General features: G+C 41.6%; 1 protein-coding gene across 1 annotated transcript in view; it reads left to right on the top strand.

The window, feature by feature from the left end:
- EBF2 (EBF transcription factor 2) overlaps positions 1-19549 on the top strand; it is a 218270-nt gene that overhangs the window by 155150 nt on the left and 43571 nt on the right. Inside the window, exons 8-10 of the mRNA XM_066352054.1 lie at positions 16069-16186; positions 17726-17856; positions 19156-19282. Coding sequence (XP_066208151.1) covers positions 16069-16186; positions 17726-17856; positions 19156-19282 — 376 coding nt within the window. The remainder of the gene's footprint in view (positions 1-16068; positions 16187-17725; positions 17857-19155; positions 19283-19549) is intronic.

Below are 19549 nucleotides of genomic sequence, written 5' to 3'. Positions count from 1 at the left end.
GTGATTTCTCCTCTTTCATTTTGGATTTTGTTTATATGAGTAATTTCTCTTTTTTCCTTGGTGAGTCTTGCCAAGGGTTTGTCAATTTTGTTGATCTTTTCAAAGAACCAGCTCCTTGTTTTATTAATTTTTTCTATAGTTTTTCTGTTTTGTGGAGTCTTTGGAGTTTTCGATGTATAGGATCATATCATCTGCAAAAAGTGATACCTTTACTTCTTCTTCATTTATTTCTGCTCTGATTTTTATTATTTCCTTTCTTCGGCTGGTTTTGGGTTGTCTTTGTTCTTCTTTTTCTAGTTCCTTAAGGTGTGAAGTTAAGTGGTTCACTTGGGCTCTCTCTTGTTTGTTCATATAGGCCTGAAGTGATATGAACTTCCCTCTTATTACTGCTTTTGCTGCATCCAAGAGATTCTAATATGTCGTATTGTCATTTTCATTTGTCTGTATATATCTTTTGATCTCTGCGCTTATTTCTTCTTTGACCCATTCATTTTTTAAAAGTATGTTGTTTAGTTTCCACATTTTTGTGGGTTTTTTCCCTCTTTTTTGCAGTTGAATTCTAGTTTCAAGGCTTTATGATCAGAAAATATGCTTGGCACAATTTCAATTTTTCTGAATTTGCTGATGTTATTTTTGTGGCCCAGCATATGGTCAGTTCTTGAGAATGTTTCATGTACACTAGAGAAAAATGTATACTCTGTCGTTTTGGGATGAAGTATCCTATAGATGTCTAACATATCCAGGTGCTCTAGTGTTTCGTTTAAGGCCAATATATCTTTATTGATTTTCTGTTTGGATGAATGATCTAGAGCCATCAGCGGTGTATTGAGGTCTCCAAGTATGATTGTATTTTTGTCAGTTTTTGTTTTTAGGTCAATAAGTAGATGTTTTATATATTTTGGTGCTCCTTGGTTTGGTGCATATATATTAAGGATTGTTATGTCTTCTTGATTCAGTGTCCCCTTAATCATTATGAAATGACCATTTTTGTCTCTGAGTACTTTTTCTGTCTTGTAGTCAGCATTATTAGATATGAATATTGCTACACCTGCTTTTTTTTGGGTGTTATTTGCTTGGAGCATTGTTTTCCAGCCTTTCACTTTGAATTTGTTTTTATTCTTGTTGCCTAGCTGTGTTTCTTGTAGGCAGCATACAGTTGGATTTTCTTTTTTAATCCATTCTGCTACTCTGTGCCTTTTTATTGGTGAGTTTAATCCATTTACATTTAGTGTAATTATTGACAGTTGTGTGTTCCCTATTGCCATTTTATAGATTGCTTTCTGTTAGTTTTGTATCTTTTTTTATTCTACTCTTTTGTTTTCCTATCATTTGTTTTTGTTTGTTTGTATTCCATACTTCTTTCCTCTGTTGTTACCTTTTTTAAGTCATGTGCTTCTGTGATGGTTTTTTCAAGGGTGGTAACCATTAAGTAATGAAACGGGTATGTACCATATTCATTGTAGCACCCTATCTTATGAGTGTTTCTGCATTTCATCGTCCTTTGCTACTGTTAATCTCCATCCTCTCCTCTTTTTTTGCTTTTGTTGTCACAGTTTAAATTTGGTTTTATTGTGTTCTTGGTAGAGCTTTTACTTGTGGTTTTGTTTTGTTTTGTTCTTTGAATCTGGTTGGAAAACTCCCTTTAGTATTTCCTGGGGTTTTCTGATGATAAATTCCCTCATCTTTTCTGTATTTCTGAATGTTTTTATTTCTCTTTTGTATTTGAAGAATAGCTTTGATGGGTATAGTATTCTTGGCTGAAAGTTCCTCTCTTTCGTGGCTTTAAATATTGGGGTCCACTCTCTTCTAGCTTGTAGAGTTTCTGCTTAGAAATCTGATGATAATCTAATGGGCCTTCCTTTATATGTTGTATTCTTCTTTTCCCTGGCTGCCTTGAAAATTTTTGTTGTTGTTGTTGGTTTTTGCCAATTTCATTATGATGTGCCTTGGAGTAGGTTTGTTGTGGTTAAGATAACTCGGTGTTCTGTTTGCTTCTTGAATTTGAGGCTTTAGTCCTTTCCACAGGCTTGGGAAGTTCTTGTCTATTATTTGTTTGAATATATTCTCCATTCCATTTTCTCTCTCTTCTCCCTCTGATATACCTATTATTCTTATGTTATTCTTTTTGATGGAGTCAGATAATTCCTGTAGGGCTTTCTCATTTTTTTTAATTTTTGAGTCTCTCTCTTCTTCTTTCTGTTATGTCTGAAGTTGCTTGTCTTCTATGTCACTAATCCTACCTTCTATCTGGCCTGTTCTATTAGCTAAGCTTGTTACCTTGTTTTTCAGCTCATGGATTGAGTTTTTCATCTCTTTTTCATTTGTTTTTATAGTTTCAATTTCCTTGGTAATATATTCTTTGTGTTTGTTGAGTTGTTTTCTGAGCTCCCTAAATTGCCTTTCTGTGTTTTCTTGTATATCTCTGAGTATTTTTAGAATTTCAATTTTAAATTCTGTCATTTAGCTCCAAGGTTTCCAATATATTAAATTTTTTCTCCATAGATTTTTCCACATCTGTCTGTGCTACTTCTCTATCTTTTGTATCCATGATATTCGATTTTCTTTTTCTTAATGGCATCTGAGGGTGGTCTTGTTGACAGCACTAATGAGAATTAATAAAGAATAAAAAGTAAAGAAAAGGTAAAAAAAAAAGAAAAAAAATTGGAAAAAACAATAATAATTTATTATTTCCCCCCCCCCTTTTTTTCTTCTCTTCCCCTCCTCTCCCCTCCTCCTTAGGAAAATATTGTGATGTACTGTGAATTATATTATGCTAAACAGAACAAATACTGCCTATATCGGAGGGCCTGAGTTTGGGGGAAGTGTTCAAGGGGCAAAAAAGGGAAGTAGGGATCCACAAAATGCAAAAAAGGAAAAAATTTGAATCAAGTATAAAATGATTTGCTTGTAAGTGATGGTTGACTAAGATATATAATGAGAGGGATAAAAGGGAAACAGGAAAAAGGAAAAAAATAACTATTGTATTAAGTGGAGCAAAAACTAAATAGAATGGAGATCCTGGGTTGGGAAGAATGCTAATGAGTTAAAAAGTGAAGTAAAGAGCACCCAAAATGCCACATACATAAAAAAACTTGAGTCCCAAATCAAATAATTTGTTCGTGATTGAGGATTGAATGAGAGGAAAAGTAAAAGGAGAAAAGAAGAAACTAATAGAGAGGGAGAAATAAGAAAAAGGAGAAAAGGAAAAGAAGAAAGAATAAAAAAAACAAAAAGAGAGAGAGAGTTAAGGGTTTTGGAGTGTAACCCTCATGGAGAGTAAGGAAGAATAAAAGAAATAAAATGTAACACTTATGGGTAGTGTAGTTCAAGAAGAGGAAAGAATAAGATGGGCAGAGAATAAAAGGACCAAGGTGGAGGAAATAGAAACAATAATAATAAAGGCAAGAAGATGAAAGAAACAAAAAAATATAGTGGAACAAGTTATAAAGTCTGTGGATTTTCTTGATTTTTGAGAGGTTAACTTCTTCCTTTTTCTTTCCTCTCCCTCTTCCTGGTCAGTGGCTCTGTACCCCAGACTCTGCCCCTGTGGCATGCTTAGGTAGAGATTTGCAGTTGATGAGACTCTACAGTGATGTCATATATTAGGCTTCAGTCTCGTTGGTAGTCAAGGCTTGTTAGCATTTGCAGGCTCCGACAATGAGAGAGTCCGTTTTCCCAGAGCCTCTCTCCTAGTCTCTCCTTCCTAAATTAGCAGCCTGATGATCCAGCTATGAGGCTGCCACTGCCTCTGCCTCTGCCTCTGCCTGGGGAGTAAGAGGCTCAAAGAGCTGACAAATCCCCACTCTATCCCCACTCAACGCAGGGCTCTGGGTAAGGCTTTGGCAGTCAGAGCTGCCAGTGTAATCAGGCGGGACTGGGAGCCAATTGCTCTCAAGGTAACTTTCTATGAGCCTCCAAGCCTGTTCAGCAGCCTAGCACTCTGTGGGACCACTCTCCCCAGGCTTTCCACACTTTGTAACCTGTTTTGGCTGGGAAGAAGATGCCCTAGTCACTACCTACAGTACAGGAGGTCTTAACATCTGCCAAGTCCCTCTTTTTAGCGTATATCTCTGAGTATGAAAGCTCTACCAATCAGAAGTTGCCCCCACCTCTTTAGCAAGAGGCACTAAAAAATATCACGCCTCTTGTCTTAGATCACTGAACTGAGAGAGATCTTGTCAGCTAGAGCCGTGTAGGTCAGTTGGGAGGTGAGCAGACTGTGGGTTAAGCTAATTTCAGTGATTGGATCCACCAATCTGCTTCAGAAAGGACTGCAAGCTGCCCACGCGCCCCTTCCCCGATGCTTGATTGTTAGCTTGGATGGCTGGGTGAGGTGCCCCACCCGCCCAGAGAAGCTTGGGCATAGGGAAGTTCGTTTTGGCACACTCCCTGCATGCCGCTGGCAACTGCAGCTTGCGGGGTGGGCATTTGCTTGCGGCACGGGCGTTAGCTTGCGTGGGCTGATTCACCACAAGCACACTCTTTCCTCGGCTTGAACAAACGTCCGTGCAGCAGCCTAGCCTCCTCCACATCCTTAGCCGCCCCCCCCCCTCAGTTCCAAGTGAAAGCAGCCTTTGCTCAGGTTAGTGAGGAAGGCAGAGTGTTTCTTTGTCCGACTTATTTCCTTCAGGGTTGATTATATATTTAGTCAACTTTTCGCTCGATCCTACCTTCGTTTTCAGTTGTGGAACTCCCATACGCTCCAAGGATAGATTTTTCTGTCTCTGGTTGATGAACTTGTTGAAATTTTGGGGAGATTTGTCGGTAGCGCTCCTCACGGTGCCATTTCTCTGATGCACTCCAAAGCTACATTTTAACAAAATTTGGCTTAAAGTGCCTGGTGTTCCCAGACCCCTTAAAACATCTCTTAAGGTTCCATAGAGCCCTGATCAGAAGAAATGAAATTCACCTAACATGCAATGATTCACCTTCCATGTAGTTTAACCCTTATGATGTGGACCTGTTCACTGAAGACTTTTCCTGGTTCTTTCCACTCTCTTGGCTTTACATACCATTGGATCCCATTCCTCAGATGTTGTCCTTCTCAGAGGTGCACATATGCAGCTCTGCCTCCCTCCTGGGTACTGTCTGTGGATGACCAATGGGCACATGTTCACAGCAGAGCTCAGTGATCTGTACCCTCCTTATCAATTGTCCAAGTGTTACTTCCTTCTCCTAAGTATCTGTGAACTCCATCACCCCTGAGAAACTGCGGAAGGCCTCTCTGCTCCTTCCTTGTTTAATCCACCCTCAGGACTGCTGCCAAAATGGTCTTCTGACACATGTCATTCTGTTTACTGTACATTATAAATATCTACTGCCCATAGACAAAAGCTTAGATTTTAAAAGGTATGGTAAATAAGTATCATTATACCAGGCACACACATGTCCTGACGTTTTCCTGTTGTCTACCACTCAGTAGGCATACCTCACTACTATTCCTTGAAACCTTCCCACATGTTCTCCTCTGTGCCTGAGAACACTTTACCTCTCTTAATTTGTGCTTTCTACTCATGCTTTAAGATGACACCTGACTGTCACCCCTTTGTCAGGCACATTCTATCTCTTCCTGGCACACCTACTGATTCCTTCTTCTGTGCCAACACCCCATTCTCCACAAGCTTCTCCAACACAATCAATCACATTATCTCACAATTATTGTTGGTCTAATAGACTGTGTGCTGCTTGAGGATAATTAGTATGTTTTATTTATTTTTGTTTTTCTCCCCAACACCTAACACAATGCTGGCCCTTTGTAAGGCTCAATAAATTGTTATTGAATGAATTTTTAAGAGAGAAATTTAAAAAATAATGGAAGAAATATAAGAAGGAAGGGGAAAAATGAAAAGATTTCTAGGGTCCCCAAAGTATCTTCGTCTAGGGACCGTGCATGCAGAAAATCACTTCTGCCCTCCTTGCAATGGAACAGTTAGGTGAAACTCCCAGATTCACAGCTCAGTGAAGGAAAGAAAAAGAAATGTATGTCTGGTTTAAACTAACAGGCCCGTGAAGACATAATGAACTCCATTCTTTATTTCTCTGCATTGTGGGTGGAGAGCAGGCAGTTGGAAAATCCAGAAGAAAATAAAGCCAAGAATAGGAAGAATCAGGCATGTTGTCATTTCCCACATTCAAACCATAAGACATGGTGGAAGTTGACAACAATCTGGGTTATTGTTGCCAAGTCACTCTGGTAGATAGGCTGGCTGGGCCTGCTCCAAGTCCCAGTGAAAACATGCTCTTATTTGTTCAGTCATTCACCCAACCACTATTACTGAGGAAGTTCTGTGCCAGGCACTATCCTAGGTGCTGGAGACACATTAGCAAAACAGATAACACTCTTCTCCCTTGAGAGATGTCCATCTGAGTGGAGAGATAAGGAAACTAAGACAAGTGATTACATAGCTCAGCTGTGCTTCTCTGAGGTCTTCACGTGACTGGCATGAGGAGCATGGGGGTCCATCCCAGTGCCATTTGTCTCATGTTGCCTTCTAGCACTTAGGGGTGCAGTTGAGTATGGGTGCTGTGAGAGCTGATAACACCCACCATTATAATGATAGTGCTGGCGATGTTCTTCCTGACAATTTTCAAGGCTTTGCACAGCATCAGCCAGAATGGGACACTGATGCCAGCAGGCCATTTACTCGGGATTGGGAAGCATGGGTGCCATTTTTCCCCTCCTGCCTCAAAAGAACTCTTTTAAATGGACATGACCACTGTCCAGGGCTGGGTGTTTTCCATCATATGGGCAGCAACCACTTGCAGGTGAGTTATTCTGGAGGTGGTTAGCAGGTACCTGGACACATCTCCACCCCAGACTCATTTTAAAGGAATTCCTTCGTTCAAACTCACCGCTTTCTTATAATCAAGATAAGGGTTCTTACTGCCATTTGCTGAACTTTGCTGAGTGACAATTGGCATCTCACATTCACCTCCTTAATTACCCCCCTTTTATATTAGGTTCACCAAAATAATTGCTTTTTCTACAGTTAAGCTAGAGAGAGTGCTGAGATACATCCACAGGTCTTGCTATCCTTGGCTCGAGAGATGAAAGGGAGCTGCATGGAGGGGCACACGTGTCTAGTGAAAGGGGAGTCATTGCAGGGGCTAGGTGGGGTGCCATCGGCACTGAGCCCATTTCTGTTTGTTAAGTGTAGATTTGCACACAACTGCAGGATGGGCCTTCTGGAAGGACATCCTGAGGGGGACAGGAAGGGGGTCAGGAAAATGGTTGGTGCTTTGCAAGGGTACACCCAGCAGAGCTGTTAGGATTGTGAGGCAGAGAGAAGAAATGCACGGTGGGGAGAAGACTGAAAATGCAATGGTCTCGGTTGAGGTCTGACCTCGTCGGGGCGGCTGGATAGTGTGTGAGGAGCCAGTTGGCGCAATTCGTGAGATGCAACAATTCTACAGGATCAATGCAGAAATTACTGTAGATGACAAAGAGCCCTTGCGCACACAGCCACCCATGACATTAGCTGTCTGTCTGTGTGACTACATGGTGCAGGAGCGAAGGGCAGGGCTGCTCATGGCTTGGAATATGGCCAAGATCCATCCAACAAACCCTTATGATTTTCAAACCCCCAGAACTTATATAAAACTTTTTAATGGCACCACCATCTCTTTTCCTTAAATAAAAAATGTTGAATGTTTCTCTCACACCCAGGGAAGAGGGAAACAAGAGTTTAAATTAAGTCCAAATGGTAACGATGTAATACAGCCCCAGCCACCCGCCTGCAGGGTCCTTCAGCTGAGGCCTCAGCTCGGGGCTGCTCCAGCTGCTCTGTGATCTCATCCCCACCTGAGGGGGTCTATGCTACTGGGCAGTTTTAAAGCACATAATGAAAATCACTTGACTTATGGCCTCGCTGATGAACAGGTGAGTCCATTATCTGGTGCTAAGACAAACCAGTCTGGTTTAAGAAATGATAATTATCTATTTGGAGTCAGAAGGAGACTTCTTATGGTCTGAGGATCTTTTATTTAGTCTACTATGTTAATTAAGCTTGGGGAAAGCTTTCTTATAGATGACTTCAAACTTTTCTGTTTGGTCATGTAGACATCTGCCACCCCTACTCCCTGACTTTTGGTGTCTGGAATGGGAACAAAAGTCAGGGTGATAAGAATTTTGACCAATTCCTGTAGTAAATGTGTTGTGAACTATTTGTGGGAGAAAAGGGAGAGAATTGAATGCAGATAGTTGTCTATATAACTTTGGGGATATATCAGATTTCAGCAAGGTAGAAACACAGCCTAAATGCTCAAACATTTCAGGAGACTCCGATTTGGGCATGAAAACCTGAACACATTTAAGAACAATCTGGGGCAGAACTTCCTGGAAAGAAAAGTTCTTTTAGTTTTGCAATAAAAGAGCATAGATTCTTAAGATGCCTCTGGGACCCACATGGTCCTGATATTTTGATGGACGACAGGTGATTCATGAGGTTGCTAGGGGCAGAGTTTGGTGGAAGAGAATGGCCCAGCCAAATCAAGATGGCATCAAACATTTTAAGATTCCCATGGGTCTCTCAAAATGTTAGCTAGTAAAATACTCCCGTGACCATAACCATTCTACTGAGCATACTGGGGAAAGCAAAGCAGTGGGTTCACTGGAGTAAAACAAGGTCAGCTGGAAGTAGCAAGTGTCTATGGCCTTTGAGATGAAAGGAAATTTAGTTGTAAACAGATTAACAACCTTTGGACACCCCGATGACATAAAAGTCTCGTTTAAAAAATTGCCACTTGATTTTTTACCTATTCAACTAATTTTTAAAAGATGGGCACACAACGCAATCAACAGTTCAAATGCTATAGAAATGTTTACCTGAAACCTATGTATTCTTATTGACCAATGTCACATCATTAAATTTAATTTCCAAATAAAAAACAAACAAAAAAATGGATGATTGAAATAGAAATATAAGTAAAAGACAAGCTCTAAGAGCTGTCCCATCCCAAGCCAAATTTGCCAAAATATACCAGTAGTATGCTCTTTGGCATACTACTCTATTTATGCCAATTATTTGAACTTATTGGGGTGACACTTGTTAATACAATTAACAGTGTTCAGGTGCCCAATTCTACAACACATCACTGTTGGTGGGAATGCAGGTTGGTACAGCCACTGTGGAGCAGTATGGAGTTGCCACTTATGCCAGTTAGAATTTGTTTTTTAGTTCTCAGATAACCATCTCAGAAACCTCAAGTTGTATAGCGAATGTTTTCTGATCTTCAAGGCCTACCTCAACTCTCATTTCCATGTTGAAAATGTTTGTTCACCTTCAGCTCAGGTTAATTTTTCTTCCCTTGGACTCCTAGAGTATACAGCAGCCACATGTGTGTCCTCAGTGGTGTGTCCTGTGTAGCACTGGCTTCTGATTCAGTGCAGTGTTTGTGATGCTTTGCCAGGGGCATGGCAGCGCCTGAGGTTGCGACAGTGTTCATTCTTGGCCTCCGTGGCAAGAGCACAGGGCCTAGGAGCGTCAAACAAAACCTCTACTGATCAAAACATGGTCCCTTCTAATTACTTCAGAGCGTACCTGCTCAGGAGTTATGTCATTCAGGTTACAGCCCTCTCCTTTGGTGTGGGCACCCCCAGAATGCCCCATGTCTGTCTCAATGGCGGTCAACTTTGTGCTCTCCCATTTGGTACTTGATACTTAACTGAATAGAAAATTTAGCCTTAGAGATTATAAAACAACAGTGATGGCTAAGAATTCTGGGAATTCTTAAAAAAAAAAAGATGAAAAAATCCATACTTGTGGGGTAGGTGTTTAAAGGTAATTCTGGAGACTCTGGAGTCCCATAACAGAGAGAACCTGGGCTTTACCTCTGGTTGAAAGTGCAAGGTCTGCCAAGAATGCAGTGGTAAGGGGAAACATTTTGTGGCAGCCAAGTTGTTTGTTGTTGGCTGGGGTTGAATTAGTCGAGGTTTAGACAGATTGTTTCAGCAGATTCCCCTTGTCAAGTGAGAACCAGCCAGTGTATAAAAATGCCAACGGGGTATTTCTCTCATGATACGGACTCCAAGCTTGGTTGCTCAGCCTACCCAGAAGTCTGTCTTGATTTTCTCTATCCTTTTAATGGTCTCTATATCTCTTTTCTTCTTCCACAGGTGGAAAATGAAATCCCACATAATAGTTATGCTTTGGGAAAGCTGAAATAACATATATAGCAACTGAACAGTTATAAGGGAAAAGCACATTGTGAATTTAATTCCATTTCCAGATGTAAAATGTCATAATTTTTTTTTCCATACTTGGCAAAATCACAGGAATTTTCAAGACCATTTATTTAGGTGATGTACATGTGTTTGTAAGTGGGTATCAGAGTCTTCCACATTGAGCATGTTATAAATGCTATACGTTGTAGCTCTGTGTGATTAAGCACCAAAGGCCCCACATTCAGCTGGGAGGTGCATGACCCTCATTGAAACAAAGGGGGAAATGTGTCTCATTGTAGAATTTGGTGTGTTTTCAAAGCAAGAACTCTGATCCATCTGGGGAGATTACCTTTGTTAGTAATGATTCTCCAGCGACTATAGACACTGGAATTCTCATCTGTTTTTAAAAAAAGCAGATCATTTAGTTATTCCACATCGTTTTCATTTGACTACTCTTTCTCTTTGACCCTCCTATGTGAGATGTAGGCTCTTTGTAGGAACACCGGGGTCTGAGCTGAGGAAGGCTGTCCGGGAGGATGGTCCCAACTGGCCACCCCTCTGACTTATGTCACTTCATTCAATCATAGTGCTTTGAGAAGGATAGATATTACAAAGCGAAAGTGTGATGTTCCAAAGAAACCAAAGATATTTCAGAGTGGGGCATTTTGGTAAAAGTGCCTGTGTCACATGCTATCATGCCGATAGTAAAGAAACAGTTGCTCTATTAGAAAATTAGTTGTACAGGCAGATTAACAGATGTGGCCACCTAAAGGGTAACTCCCACTGAGGCCCTTCAGAGGCAGGAGTGAGTGCTTTACAACTCAGCTCCTGCTTTGCATAAACCATTGGAGTGAGGGACATGGGAGTACTTTGGTGTAATAATAAGAAGAATATAATTTTAGGAATTCAATCAGTTTTCCTTCATCCTTTTAGCAAATTGCTAACAGTCATAGATTTTGTTCTTAAGGCTCCCTGGTATCTTTCAAGGGGAGATACAATTTTTTATGTTTCTGTTTTTGTATAATCAGCTAAAACTGCCATTTAATTTCATGGTTCAAAATGGGAACTACACTATCACTCTTGAGTTGGTCTATGTTTATTGATCTGACCTCCCTAAAAGTCAGAGGGTGCACTTAGCCAAATAAAAAATTGTAAAGTGATAAACTACTTTCACATAAAAAAAAAAAAAGACAAGCAATTCCAGCCAATCCCTGCTTCTCTTTCTTGGAACCTTAGCTTAAAGGTATCATGTCACAAATAATATTTGTATGAATATAACTGGTTGCTGCTTTTGTGTTGAATTGAAATTAATGTATCAGTTGAGGAGAGCTATAAAATACAATGGCTTAGTTTTCAGCTCTGCAGTCTTTCCTTTTGGGGCTCTGAGCTAAAATACAGATACACCAACTATGAGAAACAAATGAAAGCTGTCACCAGTGTCAGTAGCAAAAATCAGGGGTCCATCCCACACAAATGATGGACATTTGTATTTCTAATTGGCATCGTTTTGGGCTGTGCCAGCAAATAGTGGTGCCAAGAGAGACTGACAGCTTCAGAAAATACTAAGTATCAGGTCTAGGTGATAGGCGTGGACGTTCTTCTGTTTGGAATGCTCTCCATATGTTTGATATAACACTTGTGATTTTTAGTTTCAGATACCTCTAAATGGCACCCCTTGTCAATACTAAATTTGCTTGCTACTCCTGAAACAGATCAGTTTATGATCTTAGGAGAACAAGTGGTATTGATGGTTATATGATCAGAAGATTGTTGGCAAAGATGCCTACAAATAGTTAACAAGGTAATGGTAAGAAATGTTGACCTTGATTTGTTTAGCTAAGATGTAAAGATTTTTGAAGGTCAAAGGTGTCCTTGTGTAGTGTTTTGGAGTCTAACTGTGTCTGACCCTCTAACATTAAGCTGCTGTGGCCTGCAGTTTTCAAGAGTGAAGCAAACCAGGGGAAAGAGAGAAGGGGGAGAGAACAGGAAATGGAGTGAGGTGTTTCAGGAAGTTGTCAGGGGTTGACTGATTGATTCCAGATGGAAAAGGTCAGCCTTCGTGACCCAGGAAATACTCACTAGGGGAAAGGAGTTGACTTGTGCAAGGGGAAGGCCTGGGAGTGAGTGGCGCTGGAATGCACATTCCACTTCCTTTCGTCTTCAGGCACTCAGAGCCTTTAACTTCCCCAAAGAGAATAAGATCAGTGTTGTCATCATTCATCAGAAAACAGTGAAGGAAGTTACATTTGGAGCTTTGAATGTACCAAATGTATCTTCACCTCCATAATGTTGTTGTTCATTCTTACAGAAGTAGAGTGAATGTGTGTAGAAGTCCATATTTGTGAGTCTCTATGTCTAAGAACAACAACCAAACGTACCTGATTTCACATGATGGAGTTTGTGAAATCCTTTTTATTTTGTAAATTCAGTTTCAGTGGCGGGTTGGAGTCTAAGATATTTGAAATATTAAAATTGGGAATACTAAAAATAGGAACTTCTAGATACCTTAGAGTCTAAGATATTTGGAACATTAAAAACAGGAACTTGTCTTGTATCTATATATATACATGCACACGCACATACATTTGGACATAATTTAAAAACTTGTAATAAATTTTGCCGACACTAAAATAATTCAGGTTAATTCCCTTGCTATCATGAGAGGCCAGCGCTAGCCAGCAAGAGATTAAAATTTATTTCCATTGTTAATAGAAAATAATGAAGTGCATCTGAACCATCAGGGTATGTCATTCGGGAAATGTTCACTTTGGAACTGACTCTCACTCCACCCAAATGGACAATGATGAAATCAGCTGGCTCAAGAAAGCCCCATGTTTTGTGGCAGGAATGCACAGGGAGCATTAAAGTCAGGATGACAAGGAGCTTGTGGAATAAATTAAAGGGGCCTCAGGTAGCATGCTCCTCACATCCACGTGGGCCCCAGGCGCTGGCCTCCCCTTCAGTGTACCTAGCCCAGCTTGTTAGCCACTGAAGCCTGAAGCATCCTCTCATTTTGTTTGTTTTCCCAGAGATGAACAGCTATGTCTTTGAAAATCCAGTAACACACACACACAATTTACCCAAGTGGTCTGATTCCTCTTTTTTCTCTCCTTCTCCTATTATTTTTGGAGGGTGAGCACATACAGGGTGAAGGCTTTCAATTTCCCACTCCTCTTACCACCGTGACCAGGAGACAGCCTCTCTCTTCCTTAGACTGTGATGCCATCCCGTGCTCTACTGAGATGGCCCGGACAAGGACCTGTGCCTCCGTGCACGAACCGAGAGTGATGGATGTCTCCATCTTAGAGTGGCCATCACATGATAGCAACTTTCTGAAGGGACTTTCCCCAGATTCTGAATGTGTTAACATGGACACAATTGAAAACAGATCCAGAGCTAGACGGGCTGTATCCCTTAATTGTGAGCAATTATATTGATAATAATTTTCTGAATGACAACTAGAGAAATACTATGTTGGGTTTTGTACTAGTCAGATCGTTGGTTATAGTCCTAGATCTGGAATGACACAATACCCTACCTGTAGAAGGAGTTCATTGAATGCTTTTGGGTTGAGTGATTGAAGCCCGCTTATGTCCAGATACAGTCTCCCGTGTGCTACTGCCATGCTGGATAGGTGAAATACTTTGTGGACTCATGGTTTAAGGGGTTTCCCCAAACACCCATTATATTAAAATATATATTTAAAAAATTTTAAAGAATACTATCTAAAATTCTATGTACTGTAAAAAAGAATTAGAAGCATGTTGCCTTGGGGAGGAGCATAGTGGGTAGGATTGACTAAGATAACTCTCTGGGGAGAGGGGAGTATTTTAAATTGTGATATGGTAGGGATTACAGGTGTGTATCCATTTGTCAAAATTGTGCAGCTAAGACTTGTGCATTTCAGTGCATGTAAATTTTACCTAAAAATGGGAATTCATTATCCTATTCTGTTAATTTTGTTTGTTTGAAACAATTCATAGCAAAAAATTTTAAGTCCTAGTTAATGAATCTTATTTCATATTAGGAGCTAAGGCAGGGTCAAGCCTCCCCCCCCCCCTTCACTTAACAAATCAGGAAGAGCTGGCAAAAAAATTATAAGTAGAATATAAAAAATTTAATTTGGCCTTGGCCGGTTGGCTCAGCGGTAGAGCGTCGGCCTAGCGTGCGGAGGACCCGGGTTCAATTCCCGGCCAGGGCACACAGGAGAAGCGCCCATTTGCTTCTCCACCCCTCTGCCGCGCTTTCCTCTCTGTCTCTCTCGTCCCCTCCCACAGCCAAGGCTCCATTGGAGCAAAAGATGGCCCCGGCGCTGGGCATGGCTCTGTGGCCTCTGCCTCAGGCGCTAGAGTGGCTCTGGTCGCAACATGGCGACACCCAGGATGGGCAGAGCATCGCCCCCCTGGTGGGCAGAGCATCGCCCCTGGTGGGCGTGCCGGGTGGATCCCTGTCGGGCGCATGCGGGAGTCTGTCTGACTGTCTCTCCCTGTTTCCAGCTTCAGAAAAATGAAAAAAAAAACAAAAAAAACAAAACAAAAAAAAACCCAAAAAAACAAAAAATTTAATTTGGGGATGAATGAGAAGAGTCATTTTCAAATACTGCTGCTTATTTTGCACCAATTCAATACCTTAATTAAAAAAGTCTATGCATGTGCATGAATATGAATGTCATAAGTTCTGTTCTCAAAAAATATTTGCCATTCATAACTGACAAGTAGACTCTTATCTAGGATGGCTCATCTTCCTGGGTCAAGTTTGTGAGTGATAGGTACGTTCAAGTTCACTCAGTTGTGCTACAGTCTCCCTACTACTCCGGCCCTGGCTGATCTCTGCCTCTGTGAGCGTCTTCCACTCCTGACCTGCAGCTCACACGCAAGACCCAACTGAGTCTCATTCCTTGTGTGGCCTGATTTTATGTTTTAGCCAGATCCCTCCATCTTGAAAGTCAGCTCTTTGAGGGCAGGGGTCACGCCTTGTAACTTCTGGTCTCTAGTCTTTGTGTCCCTTCGTCTAGAGCCTTCCCTGGAACGTGGACTGTGGAAAAGGCTCAGTGAGTCATATCGTATGTCCTGTGGACTGGTCACACAAGGCAGAGGCAAGGCATTTAGCAGGGTAACTCACCCAGACCCTATGCCAAAGGCTTTCCATGCATTTGTCCTTCTTTTGCCTCATTCACCTCCTGATCTGCAATGTTTATATTTTATAGATAAGAAAAACAGATTCAAAAGGCTGATAGTATGTCCAAAGTTACAAGTTAGAAAGCAGCAGGTGTGAGATTTGAGTTTAGTTTTATCTATCTTAAACCCACGCTCTTTCACTACTGTATCTGCCTCTCTTCCATTTCCTCTGGTCAGATACTGAATGTCCTCCCTTTTCAACACTGAACTGCAGCAGCCTGGCCTCACCCAAAGCTTGACCATCTCTGCCACTGCCCCTCAGTGGCTAGGGACACCACAGACAGGTCCCCAGGCAGCACCTTCATGCTGGCATTGTGTTAGCACATGTCAGAGGTGCAAGAACCCACTCCTGAGCTTGGAGAAATGACCTCCCAGCTGCTGCTTAGATCCTACCTTCCCAATCACACACATGAACAGCTCCTTGTTGGACAACAGCTTGAGGGTCAGCTGGGGAAGATCATCCAGATCTTTTGACAGAGAACTAGATTTCTAGAACCAACAGGCAGATGGCTAGTCTCCCCATTTCATCATCCAGCACAGTCTAAACACAAACATGTGACCGCACGTGGAAGAAGGGTGAACTCTTTTTCCCTGAGGCTTGGCCGTAGATATAGGAGCGTGGCTCTGCCCCTAAATTCTGTTTTATGTCTCACTAGCAACCAGAATTCGGGTCCATTCACTACTCTATGTGAAATTAACGGCACCCCCTTTTTTACTTTGAATATGCAGGTTGTGTTGTCAACCACGGTGAACGTGGACGGACACGTGCTGGCAGTCTCCGACAACATGTTTGTTCATAACAACTCCAAGCACGGGCGGAGAGCACGGAGACTGGACCCATCGGAAGGTAAGGCGATCTGCCCCTGGCCCAAGAGCAGCTGACAAATGAAGTTCTCCACCAATGTCTTTGTTTGAATTTCAACTTCGTGTCTCTGAGTAGGAGAGGAGAGAAAGAACACAAGGCCATGTGGGTTTTAAAGTGAAGTCGTAAACACTGACTCCCAGCCTGCTCAGTTGTAACCACAACACATCTTCTGGCTGGCCATGCGGAAGCCCGCACGCCTCCGTCTGTCTGTCTGTCTATTCATTCAGTTTTGTGTTTTTCTTTTTTGCTAGACAGGTATTTCAGGCAAATGCAGGCCTATGACATCTTAGTTAAACAGGAACATTACAGTGCCAGGCATGGGTGAATAAGTGTCAGATGTGCCCTTAAACAGATTGTGGGCAAAACAAAACAATGTGCGGAATGAAACTGACACTAATTGATTTTTGTTTGCTTGGACTAGAAGAAATCATGGTCTGCTCTGGGTAGTTTTCCAAGTGCATTAATGTCATTAGAAATACCAGTAACTGTTAAACTTCAACTTGTCTGAAAAATTTAAGGATGTTAAGGAAGATTACTGACAAACCTAAGTAAAGTGCATCTAAGTTTTTCTCTTTCCTTCCAAACTCCCCCCCTCACTAGTGTAGGAGGTCTTGGACTATAGAATGAGTAGTTAAATTAGATTACTATTTTAGTGTAATGTTTGGCTGTATATTGCCCACCACCCACCACCCCAACTTGGCTTTTAAAATGTGTCTTGTATCATTTAAAATAAGAATTAATGAACTGAAAGAAAATGATTGAATCAGTAAAGAATTTGGAGTGGTGTTAATTCTGCCACAGTGGGCACTGACGGGGAGAAGAAAACCCCAGGGCTCAGAGGTAGGAATCCATCCAGTTTCTTCTGACTGATTGGATGTGATTGACTGGCTGTTCAAAGGGGGCTCATGTTTTTGGAGTCCTGCCAAAGTTCTCTTCCACCTTTGACCCTGTCAGCTTTGGAAATGGAGTGATGGATTGACTTTAGTTATGGCCTGAAAACCATATTGGGTTCCTGTTGGGTTGTAAAGTCCAGAGGCCTCAAGCATATGGAAGAAAGGGGGGAAATCCTTGCTATAAAGTTAGAAAAGGTATTAGAATTGTCTCTTGATAGAGCTGAAAAAAAGCCTTGATAGCTTTTGCTTCCTTCTCTCTCACACACATTATTAGCAGGCCTTGTAAATCTTAGCATTCGCATCTTGGTGCAGAGGACATGGAGAGAGAAAAGGGATTTACACATTTCCAGTGTGGTCAACTTATAAAAATATGGGGAAAAACAACAGAGTTCTGAAACACCCTTTGCACAACTAGCTAAGTGTTCCACGTTTTTATACATAGTGGTCAACTCATTAGGCTTTAATGACCTGGTGAAAACCAACAACCAATTAAAGAATGATGGCAAGTCAGCAAAGTTCAACTTGAATTTCTTGGAATGACCAACTGTTTTCAAGAGCAGCCATTTCCTCAAACTCCAAACTTCAGCCGCCAAAGGGCAGACCTGACTTTTCTTTTCTATCTTCTTAGCTACCCCCTGCATCAAAGCCATTAGCCCAAGTGAAGGCTGGACCACAGGAGGAGCCATGGTCATCATCATTGGAGACAACTTCTTTGATGGCCTCCAGGTGGTGTTTGGGACCATGCTTGTATGGAGCGAGGTAGGCAAGGGCAACTTGCTTTCCTGATTTTCTCTGGCCCAAAGATTGCTTTGCTCTGGGAAACTAGTAATCCCCATAGCATCAGCAGCATGAGTGCTCTTTACTGAGTACCTACAGTGAGTAGAGTACTAGAGATTGGCCACATGGAAACCACAATTTATTGCAGGCATGGATACCTTAAAAATGCAAATATTCATTGTAGTATCACTCATAATTGTGAAAAAGTAAGAATAGCCTAGATACTGAATAAAAGAAGAATGGTTAAATCAATGATAGAATGTCATTCCACTGTTAAAAATTATGGTTTAAAAAAATTCTAATGACCAGGAGAATAGTGCATGGTCTGAGGATGTAAAATCTACCTGTGCTTGACCTGTGGTGGCGCAGTAGATAAAGCATCGACCTGGAATGCTAAGGTCTCCAGTTTGAAGCCCCAGGCTTGCCTGGTCAAGGCACATATGGGAGTTGATGCTTTCTACTCCATCCCCCACTTCTCTCTCTCTCTTTCACTCTTCTCCCTAAAATGAATAAATAAAATCTTTTAAAAAATCTTATTGCATAACACACATCTGTATAAAAGTGTGGGAAACATACTAAAAATTAATAATAGTTGCCTCAGTGGTTGGCAAACTCATTAGTCAACAGAGCCAAATATCAACAGTACAATGATTGAAATTTCTTTTGAGAGCCAAATTTTTTAAACTTAAACCATATAGGTAGGTACATTCCTTATTGAGGTAGCGCCTGCACGTGGTATTTTGTGGAAGAGCCATGCTCAAGGGGCCAAAGAGCCACATGTGGCTCCTGAGCTGCAATTTGCCGACCAGGGGGTTATACAATTAATATTTTTTCTTATATTTCTCTGTAATTTCCAAATTTTCTAAAGTGGATATTTTTTATTTTTATAATGAGAAAGCCTACAAGACATGTTACAGAAAAATAACTAATGATGCTAAGTTGGATGTGGAAGTTGCCAAATCAGTACGTGATATCACAGAAGTAGAGGATTTGAGGGGAGGGCATGATTACAGGGATGTGGGTGGGATAGGCATAGGAGGTGGGAGCTACTTGAGCAGGGCTGGTGGGAAACAAAGGACCTGAATGGGTTAGGTTAAGAGGAAATTCCAGAGTGAGAGAAACATGTGTGAGGCAGGGACGAGGTGTTCAAAGTGTTTGGGGTGCTCTGTGTACGTCCATTTGCCCCGATGAGAGTACTCGTGGGAGAGACTCGTATTCTCAGTATCCTCGGTGGTAGCTTGCATAATAGGTGTTTTATTTCTCTGCCCATTCATTCCTCAGCTAATAACTCCTCATGCCATCAGAGTGCAGACTCCTCCTCGGCACATCCCTGGAGTAGTGGAAGTGACTTTATCTTATAAATCCAAACAGTTCTGCAAAGGAGCTCCAGGGAGGTTCATTTACACAGGTGAGTGAGGAAACAATTCCAAGGGGGACTGGCTCCTGGCTCACCTTTGCTCTAATTCCCAGTCTCTCTACTTTTTAATCAGTCTAACTTTTCTAGAGACTTTTTGTGGGAAGAGTGAGCTGGGTAAAGGCATGGAATGGGGAAGAATAGACTTGATCCTAAATTTGTATTCTACTTAAGCGATTTCTGCAGTCTGGGGGATGGTAATGGCAGCTCTCTCAGGAGCACGTCCTTGTACATTTAATTCTGCTGGAAGCTTGCTAGAGC

The sequence above is a fragment of the Saccopteryx leptura genome, chromosome 1, assembly GCF_036850995.1.
Source record: "Saccopteryx leptura isolate mSacLep1 chromosome 1, mSacLep1_pri_phased_curated, whole genome shotgun sequence".
Taxonomy (NCBI): Eukaryota; Metazoa; Chordata; class Mammalia; order Chiroptera; family Emballonuridae; genus Saccopteryx; species Saccopteryx leptura.
The sequence above is the reverse complement of the archived record's forward strand: the minus strand, read 5'-3'. Positions and strand labels throughout refer to the sequence as shown.